Genomic DNA, 13021 nt, shown 5'->3' on the forward strand with positions numbered 1-13021 from the left:
ATCGGGTCAGCGTTTCTCCAAAAGGTTCCCAAATCTAGAGGTGCCATAGCTTTAGGAATTCATCTCATTTCAGTGTCTTCAAGACAAGAAGCTCATCAGTTGAGACTGCGGTGAATTGTGTTGGTAATACATCAGTCCATGTAACTTTTCCCTCGATGTAATTAGGCAAGGAGTTGTTTTTGCTGTTTTCTTACTGCACATCGCCGCACGCTCCGTGCTGTCTAGCAGGAACGTAGAGTACAAGTGGAAATTGTGAAATCTGTAGATGTCTGAAGCTGAGACTGTTGGCCAGAGCGTCAACTACAAATCTGTTTCTATTTGCTTGAAGTTTACAGGCTAAACTTCTTTGTTTCAACGTGTGTAGGAGAAGTTGGGTGGGATGTGTGTTGCACCACGCAGCCCGTGCTGTGACCCGGTTTCCAGCACAGTGCTATCGTGAGCTGCTCTGTACGAGCTGGCTACTCCGTGCTCTTCATCTCGCGATTCATTTGGAATCTCCCTTTGATGGATTGATTGTCCCAGAGGGATTTTCAGCAGACGAAGCAGTGATTTCGGTGAGCATTACTCACGCAGCAAATACTTGCAGCACTGCTCGCGCGTCCCCCCAGGACCCATGGTGCTCACGTACCCCTCTGAACTCCCTGCAGCTCGGGGCAGAGCTGCTCTAGGCATGCCCCAAAGCCATGTACAATCTCCAGTTTTAGCTGGTTTCTTCTCCTACGTGGGTTTGAGAGCCGAGCACCTGCAGAGCTGGACTTCGGGATCACGGAGAGCCCCGGTGGCACGGGGACAGCTGCTCCGTGCCGCATCGTGGTGCAGAGAGCGTAATCCTGTGCATCTGGGAGCCACAAAAAGGGGCTGGTGGGAGCAGGGAGAAGGCTCCTGAGCTGCCTGCGGGTGTTGTGGGTCCGGGAACGATGCAGCTGGCCCCAGTACGTGCCCAGTGGTATTTCCTGGCCTTGTTTTTCCTGGCCTCGTGCCTTGTGCTGCGGCGAGGGATCAGCCTGTAGTGCTGAGGATGCCCATCACGCCCAGCCAAGGTTTCCAGCGTGCGGTGCCGTCGTGAGTAATTGCTCTGCTTTGCATCAAGGTAGTCCGCAACTTAGCCGAGCTGAAAACAAGTTCAAAGTGCCACTTATTTTTGGCTGCGTGATATTTTAGCAGACACGAGGCACCGGGAGATTTCTGGTGCTGCAGACAGCCCGAGACCCGGGGACTGCTCCGAGACGAGCTGCTTGTAAGTAGTTACTTCAGCAACACTCGAGCGTGCTACTCAGCGCTCCCGAGTGTTGTCAGAGGATTGAAGTTGGCTGATGCACAACATCTTATTTAAAGCGGAGAAGGCAGCAGCTCCCCAGCACTGGTTTCTTTGCACGCTCACCGTGTCCAGGCGTGGAGGCAGCTATGCGTGAGGCTAAGGCATTGCCCCCCTGGCGGCACGCAGCCCTCGGGGTGGTTTCCTGGAAGAGACCTGGAGCACTTCACAGGTTTTGTGGGTGTCTGTAAGAGCTTCACCCCAGAGGTGACTGCTCGCTGCTTTTCAGACCTTCCTGGCACTGACACTCAAAGCCGTAGCGCGTCTCGTGGTGCTCCCTTCTTCCTGCTCTTCACAAAACAGTGAAAACCCAACCTTAAAGTCCTTGCACAGTGACCAGGTCAGTCATTCTTTCCAAGCAGTGCAAGCTTTTCCAAGGGTTCAGAGGCTGTGTGACAGTCCTGTGGGTGCTCTGCGGAGGGCTGTCCGTGTCGCTGTGTCCCCTCTGAACCGCTTTCGGAAACGAGGTGCTTGGATTATCAAATTTTAATTCTCTAGGCTGTGACAGACGATGAAAAAGCAGTGACCGATCTTGCTCGGTTACGCACTGGAGCTGAAGCCCTGTTCAGTCCCTCTCCGGCTCCCCCGCGGTAATTCTGCCTCTGCTTCCCTCTAGGAGGACTTCCGAAATAAAGTTGAAGATTACATTAAGCGCTACGCGAGATGATGAAGGGGGAGGGATGGCAGGACCACGGTTTCCATGCTGCAGAGTTGTCCTGAACTTCAACAACACCAACCAGAAAACCAGCCCGGATTGTACTAGTCCTGTGTCCATGTTGTACCGAAGAAGAAAACTAACTTCATAACCTGTCCATGTTAAAAGGAGAGTTCAGCATAAATACAGCGAGAAATTGTGTATGTTGGTTGAAAAAAAGAAAAAAAAAAGTTGTTTGCTTACTTTTAAAATGTTTACTCCTCTGAACTGTACTGTATATCCTGTTGATGAAATACGCTTGAGAAGTTGCAAGAAATCACTATTGAAATTGTAATTACACACTTTTTTTTAAACTCTTGCCTAGGTTGAGGGGAAAAAAAAAAAAAAAAGAAAAAAGAAAGGAGGTGGTGTGGTTTTGGAACACTTCAAGTTGGCAATAAAATGGTCTCCTGTGAACCAAATCCCAATCCTGTTGCCTTTGATGAGCAAAACCAACGGGAGCTTTCTCCAAGAGTCAGTGAAGTCAGGCTGAGAGCTTGCCTGAGCGCAAGCCCGAAACAAAACTCTAGCTCTGGTATTGAAATTCTGATTATATTTAATGTAAGTCCATCTTGTCACAAGTTTGGGATTTTTATGTTATTATCAGCTCCTGTTTGGGCTACAGTATGTTTTTTTTTTGTTTGTTTCTATCCATTGTGTGAAGTAGCTAAAAGAAATATAGGCTAATCCGTAACTTAAGTAAATGTGTAGTATTAGTAAAATTATATATATATTATATATATATTTCTGTGAAAATGTAACAAAAGGCAGATTTTTTGTTTAAGAAATCTGCCTTTGGCTTTCGGATCTGGATGCGGTGAGGGCGCAGCAGGCGCTGTTGGATCTGATGGAAGTGAATTCGGGCACCGTCATCCGGAGAGCACCCGGGGGTGCCCCTCAGCCTCGGAGTAACACCGCGCTGCACCCCCTCTCAAACACTCCTGTGCGCCTGGCTGGTTTTGGGTAATTTGGAAGGATATCCCGCTGCAATTGCCTCGTCTGTAAGTAGCTGCACGTCCCCCACCCGGTCAGAGGAGGCGAAAGCCGAGCTCCTCCCGAGAAGAGTAGCACGAACCTCAGGAATCGCTTCGGAGTCCAGGCCGAGGGCGTTTGGCGTTCCCCTGCTGCCGGCTGCGGCGCCCCGAGCTCCCGCCGGGGAGCGAAATGCTTTTATAAATAGATGAACCATAGAAATAAATGTTCGTGTGGTTTCCTACGGAGCAAGCGTGTGTTGTGTGGCGCCCGGGCACTGCCTGAGGGTTAACCCCACAGAGGGGTGGGGAAGCGCAGCGCGATTTTGCTTACGGAGGCAGAAGGGACACCAGCCTCCTTCACTGCACCCCGGTACCCGTCACCTTCCCTCCTGCAGCACAAGGGGAGACGCTCCACGCTTTTTGGGCTCTCACCCTTGTCCCTGCAGGGATGTGAATGCAGGCAGGGTGCTGAGCTGTCCTGCAGCTTTGGGGCCCTTGGAATGGAAGCAAGGGGGCTGCACTGACCCAGGGGTGAAACCCCTACGTGGGGGCAGTAGTGGGACCCTGGGGGGGCATCAGGGGCTGCTCTTGCCCTGCCCTTGCCACGTTTCCCTCCCCAGTAGCCTCCCCGCAGCCCGGAGCTGGGTGCGATCCCCCCGGCTCCTCCTCAGCCTCTGATGCCCCAACCCCTCCCTCCCCTGGGCCCAGCCTGGGGTGAAGCTCCTGCGACCCCAAAGGAGACCCCACAGGGACGCCCCAACCCCAGCCCGTGGGCAGCAGGTTCCGGAGGCCCCTGATCCACGCAGAGCCGTGGCTTCGTGGAGGGGATGAGCGCTCAGGGTTCACACCAAAGGCCGGCACCTGCTTTCCTTCTGTAGGTGTTTATTTATTTATTAGGAAAAGCATCCAACCCCCGCTGCTCGTCGGCCCTGTGGCACCGCCAAGGCCACCAGTGCCACCACCGGTGTCACCTCCCAGCGCGGGGCAGCGACCGTCCATGGGTGGGCTGGGGGGAGAAGGTGCCCTTCCTGGCCTTAAAAAGGGTAAACAAAGGAAAAAAGGCTAAAAGAAAGAAAAGTGAAGGTTTCATCACCCAGCTTGCACCCTGACCTGCCATCCTCGTGGCCATGGCACGTCCCAGTGCTGCGCCGGCACCGCAGGCAGGACTCCAATCCCCCCATTTGTCTTTTTTTTTTTCCTTATTTTCCCAAATTTTCCTTTTTTTTAATTTTTTTTTTCCCCCAGTGGGGGCTGTGGGGTGCTGGGAGGGAAGCAGGGAAAGGCCGAGCGTTGCCGCAGCACTGCCCCGGCACCCGGCGAGCAGCATCCTCACCGCCACCAGCATCCCGCGCCATCCGGTGACCGGGTCGTTAACGATTGATTTAATTGGGAACCACCGCCTGGGGAGGGGGCCGGCGGGGACGCCGCGGGGCCTTGGCACCCCTGGGACGCTCCTCGGCCGCGCCGTGCCCGAAACCCGTCCCTAGACGATGCCCTCGCTGCGTTTGCTCCTCCACACCACCAGCGCCGTCATCAGCAGGGTGACGAGGACGGGCACCAGGATGAAGGGGCAGAGGACGCCGTTGGGGGGGTCGTGCAGCGCCCGGCCGGACGGGGAGCAGTTCCTGAAGTAGTGGCTGTGCACGGCCACGAAGAACTCGTCCACCAGCCGGTTGGGCCAGTAGCAGGTGAGGTTCTCGGCCACGGCCGCCGTGCAGTTGGTCAGCTCCCCGTAGGTGCTGCAACACAGACAGGGGCACCGCGCTGGCACCGGGCTTCATGCCACGGGGCGCTGCGGGCACGGCAGTGAGGCTGCAGGCAGCCAGGCATAAAAAATCTAAGTTATTATTATTTTTTTTTTTCTTTATTCCCATCTGGTTTTGCCTCTTTGAGCCCGCTTTTCAGTGTTGGTGCTGTCTGAAGCAGGAGGAGGGAGCTGACTGGGCTAAATATATATTTATTTAGCTATAATAACACGCCCGTACTGGTGCTGTTAGGAACTACAGGGGGCCTGACCCAGTTAGCGCTCCGACACCTTGAGTAAAGTACAAAACACCCGCCTAAAAAATGTCTGTACGTGTAAAAACAGCTATATAAATATGTACAAAGGCATTTTGTTCCCATCCTAACTACTCACACCTCATCCTAGAACAACAGAGAAAAAAAAATATATATTTTTTTTTTCATATATATTTTTCATATATATTTTTTCATTTCAAAAAAATATATATATATTTTTTTTTCATTTCTTCCACATATCCACATTGGCCATGGCAGGAACCTCCTCGCTAGGGCTGCCCCACCAGCTACCAGCTCGGGACACCATGCGCTCACTGGGATGAACACGAAATGCCTCCTGCAGTGCTCGTTAGTGCCTCCCCACACCCGTCCTTAATCAGGGGCTGATCACGGGCCATGGGCAGGCTCTCCAAGGGAAAACAGGTCTCCTCGCAGCTCGTGGCATTTGGAGGGGCGCGGATGAGCAAGTAACCACCCTCACGCTGTTGGAAGGGCTGCCAGGCCCACGCAAGGGCAGCACTGTTGCTGCTCCCAGTGCCCAGAGCGAGGTGGGGGCTCTGGGGGCTTCCATTTCTCCTGGAAAGTACAGCTCGATTTGTTTTCAAATATATAATATAATGATATTGCTGCGCTCTGCCCCAGGGAGGCAATGGAGGGATGATTTATGGTTTTGGGGGCTCGGGATGCTGATGGCACTACAAATCCTGCGCGATGCCCCTGCCCGAGGCGCATCCCGAAGAGTCGGGAGCTGGGCAGAGCCCCAGGGGGGTGCTCGTAGCGGGGCAGGGTCGGGTGACAGCCTGGTGCCCCGGCCAGGACTGACGGGCACAGCTGTGGCAATAGGACACAGAGGAGTGACGGTGGCTTTGCCATCAGCCCCCTCCCGGTGACCCCAAGTGGGGTGGATTCGGGGTCCTGCGGGTGCACCCCAAATGAGGGCACTGCCCAACGGCACCACGAGGAGCGATGAGAAGGGGATGGGGACAGAGGACAGGACCCGAGGGCACGGCTCTGTCCTCTGTGCCCACCCTGTGGTGTTTGTGGGCATGGATGGCCCCCCCCGAGCCTCCTCTCCCCCTCTCCCCTCACCGGGAAGATGCTGCAGGGCACGCAGCCCCAGCCCCGCAGTGCAGCGCGTGGTGATTCTGCCTCACGGGTCCCTCACCCCGAAATGCCACTCGGGGGAATCACAGCTCCAAGCCCAGCGCCGGGGGGCAGCTGTTGGGTAGAGCCAAAACCCTGCACGCATTGCTCCTTCAGCTCTCCATCTCAGCCAGGTTCAAGCACCAAAACTCCCGGGTTTGGGGGAAGACACGGAGAGGACTCGAGGCTCTAGGCAGGGGGGTTATTTCCATTTCTCCATCTCGTGCTCAGCAGAAGCAAACCCCTTCACTCTGCTGCTGCAGCAGGCACCCAGCCCGTGCCATCCCTACCCGGGCCATGCTCCTAACACTGCTTTTCCTCACCCCAAAACCCTGCCCATGCAGGGCAGGTTGTCTGCAGCCACACTGAGCTATTTCTACCTGATTATCCGGCTGTCCTGAGGGCACGGGAGGATCAGAGGAATGTCGGCTCTTAACCAACCCCAGCCTTGTGTTCCCACGGACTCACGCAATCAAATTAAAGGCTGCAAGTTTATTAACGTTTCCTCCAAGTGCCTTGGGGATAACAAGTTTAGCAGAAGCTATTCAGGAGGAGAACAGGATGTCAGAGGTAAGGAACAAGCTCCTTAATGCACCTGTGCTTCCCGAGCAGGTCCCAGCCACCATCCTGGGCAATGGCAGCAGCCCTGGGCTGCACAGAAAACGTGAGGGATGCCCAAATCCCCCAGATAATTTCCCGATAGGAAAAGCTGGCTCATGGCTAATGCCTGTCCCACAAAGCCAAAGCCTCTTTGAGGAAGCGGAGCGTTTTCTGAGGTTTCTCGGGATCGGAGCATCTCCCACACCGCCTTCCCACTGCTCCCCTCCATCTTATCACCAACAAAGGGGAAAGAAACCCAGGCTGTGCTTTTCCTAGGCTCTCTCTATATAAACAGATGCATATACTTATGTTTATATACACAAATGCAGATTTGAATTTGGCACAGAAGAAGGGGACCGAGCAGGAAATTAACCAAAACCCTCTACTTTTCTGCAAAGCACTCGTGGCGTGCAGCCACACCTGCTCACGCTTCCTAACTTCCCTCAACCCCCCGGTGCGTCTCAAGGGCTGGTTTTTGTGCACCGGGCTGGGAACAGCCATAGCATGACACAGAAAACAAGCACTTACCCCATGGTCTCGTCCCAGTCGCACCAGAGCCGCTGCCCGATGCCCTCCATGCTCAGCCTGAAGGGCCGGAGGCAGCGCTCGCGGATCTGCCGGCCGTACTCCGCCTCGTGGCACGCCGTGGCCGCGATGAAGTGGTGGGCTGAAAGACAGGCACGGGTCAGGCGCTGGCCCTGAGCCGGTTAGGCACACGGCGTCCTCTGGGGTAAGCCATAAATAAGATTGGATGCAGCTTTATCCTCCGCTGGGCACCTTTTTTTGGGTTTAAACTCACATTGTTTTGGTTAAACGCAACAGCACAGACAGGTCCCGGCTGCTGCTGTGCAAGGGAACCCTTAAACATTTCCTGCAAGGTGCTGGGCTGCCTGGCAAACACCCATCTCTGCGTGGAGCACAGCGAAATTCCCCAAATTCCCGTCCCCTCTGGTCTATCCTCGGGCCGCACCTCTCTGCCATGTGGTTCGGGATCAGGGGAGAACAGGATGCTTCTTATGGGCTCAGAGATTTTGGGGCCAGAAGGCTGGATGGCACGTGGAGAAAGGGCAGCAGGGACCGGCCATGGGCAGCCTGCTCGGGGTCCCAGCTGGATCCCATTGCTGGATAAATTTGTACGGTTTTGCCAGGAAAAATAACAGCAATGTTACTCAGGGAACGGGGATCAGGCTGAAAGAAAAACCTTAGTGGGAATGATTTACCGAGGCTGGCTATAAATAACACCTTGCTCTCGGTCCCAAAGAGCCTGCTCGTGCCTTTGCAGCTACTGGAGCACATTGCGGGCGAGCATCGCATACCAGCGCTATTTTTTGCCACGTGTGAATAGCTCCGCGCACAAGAGGGAGGGGAGGGGAGGGGGCGCTATTTTTATTTTATTTTTTTTTAAACAAAAGAAATAATTAGCGCGGTATTTAGCTGCAGAAATGTTGGCAGTGGAGGAAAGCCGGGGCGTTTTGGCACCTGAAGGCGGCCGTCGTGCCAGCACACCTTGCTGCCCAGGCAATGCTCTCCGTGCATGGTCTTGCTGCAGCCCCCAAATCCTCCCTGCGTGGTCCCACAGCCCCTGAAAGCCCTGATAAGAAGCCACCTCTGAGCTCTCTTGCTGGTGCAGGGGTGCGTGGGGGGCTCGGGAGTGAGGGGTCACGGCGAGCCCCGCGGGAGCGATGCTGACCGTGGGGTGGGGAGAGGGAGAGCGGATTAAAACGCAGCCAGGCGGGCGGCCAAAGGGGAAGCAGGAGCTGAGGAGGAACCGGAGGCCGGCAGAGCCGAGTGAGACACGCGAAACGGAGAGCTGGGGAGTGGGGAAGGTGAAGCCACCTGGAGAAATTCAAGGGCAACATGGCACGAGAAGGAAGAGAAGCAGAAGTTGGCTGCCCGTGCTGATTAGCACGGAGGAGGCTGGCGCCAGGTCACTCCTACCAGCAAAACAACCATTATTAGGGAAGCCCAAGCGATTCCTGACGTCTGTCCCTGCACCGTGGCCATTTCCTGGAGGAAAACCCTAACTGGCAGCTCCACCTTGGGTGGGGAGAGGAGACACAACGAAGCCCGGCTGCAGCACCCGCTGCAGGCTGCATCTGTCCTGTATTCAGCACCGAAACGCGTCCTGCTGCCATAAAGCAGGGTCCCTCGTGGGCACGTTTGCTTTTTATCACGGCAAAGGGCTCTTCTCTTTCATACTTCAGGCAGACAGGGCTGCAGGAGGAAGTTCCACAAGATCTGCAGGTTTATCTAACGAGGACTCGTGCCTCTGCTAACGAACGCGCTCCCTGCGAAGGGCGGCTGATTGCCTGGTGGGAGGCATCGCCGCAAGGAGCGCAGCTTCGTCATCCCACCGCGAGCATCCCGAGAGCACCGGTCATAAAGTGATTGAGGAAAGGATTTTTTGGGCATCTCTTGATTGCTGTGGGATTGGTGTCCTGGGGAGTCCCAGCAAACACCGAGCGGGGCTCAGCTGAGAGCTGCACAAAGGAGTCGCTTGGGTATCTTTTAGCCAAAAAACCATGCGGGCACTGAAGGGCTCAAAAATTTCAAGAAAAAAAAAAAAAGTTCCCCAGGCAGGAACTTGTGGCGGCCCTGAAACCCCTTGAGGAGTCCTTCTGCAGGGTTTTTCTCTAAATAACCACAGCTTCTCTCCTCGGGCAGGCTTTTGTCACGGACAGGACTGCCTGGGAGGTGGTGGCCATCCCCGGGGGTGTCCGAGGCGCGATGGGATGTGTTTGCCACCACAAGGCGATGGCGCAGCCGTCCCTGGGATCCTGGCAGAGCCACTGGGGTGGAAGGCGAGGAGCCCGGGGCCGGGAGGAAGGCGTATTTAGGGCAGGCAGTAACAGGAGAAGGTCAGACAGGAACAGGCAGATCCCCGACCGTCGGGGAAGGCTGAGCGGGCACGGGAAGGCTGCGGGAAGATGGGGAGCTCCCAGCAGCAGCAGCCACCGGTGGCTATTTCTGCATATTTTATTTCATCTTGCAGTGTTTAGGATAACCATGAAGAGATAGCAAAAATCAGGAATGCCTCTGCTATTGAATACTCCCACATTTGTATTATTTGCACGCTTCTTTACTCTTGGTTCACACAAACCTTCACCATTTGTGTGCTTCTTTTTACCTGCGAGTGGCCACAGGAGCACCCAGCTGCTCGAGTGGTTGGTACTTACAGAGGGAAACTTTTCTTTTCGCATCCCAGGGATGCGGGGGCACCTGGCTTTGAAGCTGAGGTTACACCACCACGAACCCGCCAGGCTGTCAGAATAACAACCTCAGCCATCCGTCTGGGTTTCACAATTATTCAGCTCAGCTGCAGGCCGCATCTCCTGTCAGCGCTGGCTGGAAAACAGCAATCCTCTCACTTTCCTTTCTGCCACACGGTGAAGGGGAGTAACACATCCGGGGGTGCTGGATGAAGTCTCTGGCCTCGACACTGATTTAGCACTCATGGATTTGAGAAGTGGATTTGAGAAGAAGCAAGGGCATGCTTGGGGATGGCAGCAGGCTTCCAAAGCACCTCATCGCTGCAGGCTTCAGCTTGCCACCTGGCCCAGCAGAAGCACGATGTCCTCGTTGGGTGCTGGCAGCTGCCAAGCACCTTTCCAGGAAGGGGATTTATCCTGAACGTCCCTGGCCTCGGTGCCACGCAGGGCAGAATGGCAAATACTTCCCTTTCCCCCCAAAAAAAATGATTTAGCACGTAAATAAAATAAAAACCAGCTGAAAAGGGGAGGGATGAATGAAAAAGCCAGGATGGCTCAAAAGCCAGGCACCCCGAACACGGACCGCTGGCTGCCTACAGACCAAAACCTGGCATGAGCAGTTAGTTAGAAAGATAATTACATCCTTAATGAATAGCGTGGGCGTTTTAAAAATAATCCGCCTTGATTGAATTAATGGGGAGAAGCACAGGTTGCAGCCACGCACCGGGGATTCGGGGCTGGCATCGCCCGCCCCTGGTTCCAGCCGGCTCCGACAATTATCGGCGCCGAGCATCTGCTCGCCGAGGCGATATTTCGGGCCCGTTAGGGGCTGCGCGTTGCGTCCTGCTGCAGAACAAACTAAATAAACACAAAAATCCAGCAGGGAGAAAAGCAACACAAATCGCTGCGGTGCCCTGGCTGCCTGCTCTACCCAGGCTGCGAAGCCGGACCACAACCTGTTGGTGAGCCACGTGTGCAGCCGGGGAACAATTTATTGCACTTTTTCTCCTTGAAGGTGTTTTTTTTTTTTGGCAGGTGCCCGAAAAAAACAGCCCTGCAAGGAACAAACTGGCATTTTTTTCCCCCCTAACGTGCTTAAAGGAAAAATAAAGGCAGGAGGAGGACGCAGTGAAAGCCAACCGCATCTGGCACTCAGCAGCGGGATTAGCTGCCATCTATCAGGGCTAAGTGGCTCGCACGCAGGCAGATGCTGTGCTCCTGCGGGAGGGGGCAAAAAGCAGCCTGGAGAAGCGGCAGCTCCCGCCCGCATCGCCCAAAGCCGCGGCACCGAGGCACAAGGAAGGAGGAGCAGCTCAAGGACCAGCCGTGATGGGGATGGGGAGAGGTGGGTTTGGTCTGGGTTTGGGGCTCGGGACTGATGGGGAGGAGGATGGAAATACGGCCAGGGCATCCCAGCCACGGCTGGAGAAAGCATCAGCGGTGTGAGGCACCCCGGCAGCACCGAGCCCGAGAGGCAGAGTGGTGAGGAGAGAGGGGAAAGGGAGCGGGGAAAGCAGGGCAGGGAGAAATCCCAACTACTCGCCCGTTCCCCACGGAGCAGCAGCAGCCAGGGAGCACTCAACAGTTAATGAGGGCGCTCGGGGAAGCCTGCTGCACCGCACAGCTCGCAGCGGGGCCGGAGGAGAAAACCCTCAGAGAGCGAAGGGAAAAGGAACTCATGCAGGAGCAGCAGCGCACGCACAGCACCCGGTTTCCCTTTAAACAACCTTAAATAAACACGCTTTTAAGGAAAAGTAAGCAAAGCACGGCCCTCCCAAGCCCTGCGCTGCGTGTGTGTGTTGGGGTGAGCAGCCCAACCCGCCGCCTGTTGCACCTGAAGCCCTACAACCCCCTGAGAGCCCCGCCCGGGCAGCACGGCGGGTCCCAGCTGAGCGTTTTTCGGAGCATCCCCGCAGGAGGAGGCAGAAGGGGCAAAGAGAGGGACGGGAGCCCCGGAGGCCGATTTCCACCCCGGCAGCCAGCCTCAGAGGGTGGATTTGGGCAGAGCCACCAGGATGGCCCCGGTGGCTCACCCTTGGCCTCCACGCCGCGGTGCCGGGGGCAGGCGCGCACCTACCGAGCACGAAGCAGAGGAAGCGGCGCGGCAGTGGGGCCATGCCCGGGCCCTGTCCCCGCTGGAGAGCGGCTGAGCCCGCCGAGGGGCCGCAGGAGGGAGAAGCCGGGGCTGGCAGAGCTGCCGAAGCGCGGGACGAAGCGAAGGGCGGCGTTTGCTATTAATAACGCGGCGGAGAGAAGCCTCCAGCTGCTTTCAGAGAGAGGGGGGGGGGGGGGGGGGGGGGGGGACAAAGCTCATCCCAGCCCCGCAGCTCGGGGCTGAAGGAGGAGGCTGGGGCTTGAAGCGTTAACGGCAGGAGTCCTGCTAAGGGAGGAGAGAGGCGAGGGCTGTAGGAAGGGAAACGGCAGCACAAGTTTTTGAAGAAGGGATTTTAACCTTTATTCACAGGTAAGGGGAGCTGCAGCAGCACACGCAGGCAGGATTTAGAGCAGAGCACGGCAGAGGGACAGAGATGGACAAGGACGCAGCACCACGGCAGGTGGGGGTGCCTGCCCCTGATCCCAACAATAATTCTCCTCACCCCCTCACCCCACACACACCTAAGCTGCCTCTCCCTCCTCTGCCAGGATTTAAAGTGCAGACCTCTCCTCATCTCCCCCCCAAAACCAACAGATGGCTTCCCTCACCATTCCTGCTTCCTCCTGCACCAACCCCGACCCAAAGGCTCAGGGGTCAGCAGTGGGGTGAAGAGCTCACCCCGGTCCTGCGCTATGGGGTACAAAAGGAGGAGGCAGAGGCCCAGCTCTGCTTACAGCAACAGAAGTGGAATAGGAGACAAAAAGAAAAAAAAAAAGGCAGCTGTATTCTGGAAGAAGAGAATCTAGGCTACAATATGATGCTGAAGGAGAGACGTGCCGTGCCAGGACGCGGAATGGTGCTGCAGTGAGGGCGGGCAGGGGATGCCTGCTCACGAGTCGCCGCTGCAGCACGGGGCTTGCATAACCACGGCCCTCAGCACCGCGAGCTCCAAAGCCTGCTTTGCTCCACGTC

General features: G+C 56.0%; 2 protein-coding genes across 2 annotated transcripts in view; one reads left to right on the forward strand and one right to left on the reverse strand.

Annotated features, from left to right (window-relative positions):
- UBE2F (ubiquitin conjugating enzyme E2 F (putative)) overlaps positions 1–2708 on the forward strand; it is a 60207-nt gene extending 57499 nt beyond the window's left edge. The window contains exon 10 of the mRNA XM_032189883.1: positions 1932–2708. Within this exon, the coding sequence (XP_032045774.1) occupies positions 1932–1982 (51 nt within the window). The 3' untranslated portion in view covers positions 1983–2708. The remainder of the gene's footprint in view (positions 1–1931) is intronic.
- A 1529-nt stretch (positions 2709–4237) lies between these two features.
- On the reverse strand, positions 4238–12081 carry RAMP1 (receptor activity modifying protein 1). Its single transcript, XM_032190401.1, has 3 exons — positions 12032–12081; positions 7274–7412; positions 4238–4722 (listed from the first exon to the last, which is right to left on the reverse strand). Exons 1-3 carry the CDS (start codon positions 12069–12071, stop codon positions 4467–4469), a joined length of 435 nt encoding a protein of 144 aa, XP_032046292.1. The 5' UTR covers positions 12072–12081; the 3' UTR covers positions 4238–4466.
- Between the last annotated feature and the right edge of the window lie 940 nt (positions 12082–13021).

The sequence above is a fragment of the Aythya fuligula genome, chromosome 6 (genome assembly GCF_009819795.1).
Source record: "Aythya fuligula isolate bAytFul2 chromosome 6, bAytFul2.pri, whole genome shotgun sequence".
NCBI lineage: Eukaryota > Metazoa > Chordata > Aves > Anseriformes > Anatidae > Aythya > Aythya fuligula.

Excerpts from the sequence above, each read along its gene's own strand:
- RAMP1 (XM_032190401.1), bottom strand. The coding sequence starts at position 12,071 with ATGGCCCCACTGCCGCGCCGCTTCCTCTGCTTCGTGCTCG. Across the intron at positions 7,413-12,031 it reads CTTCCTCTGCTTCGTGCTCG|CCCACCACTTCATCGCGGCC; the intron begins GTAGGTGCGCGC and ends CCTGTCTTTCAG. Across the intron at positions 4,723-7,273 it reads GACTGGGACGAGACCATGGG|CACCTACGGGGAGCTGACCA; the intron begins GTAAGTGCTTGT and ends TCTGTGTTGCAG.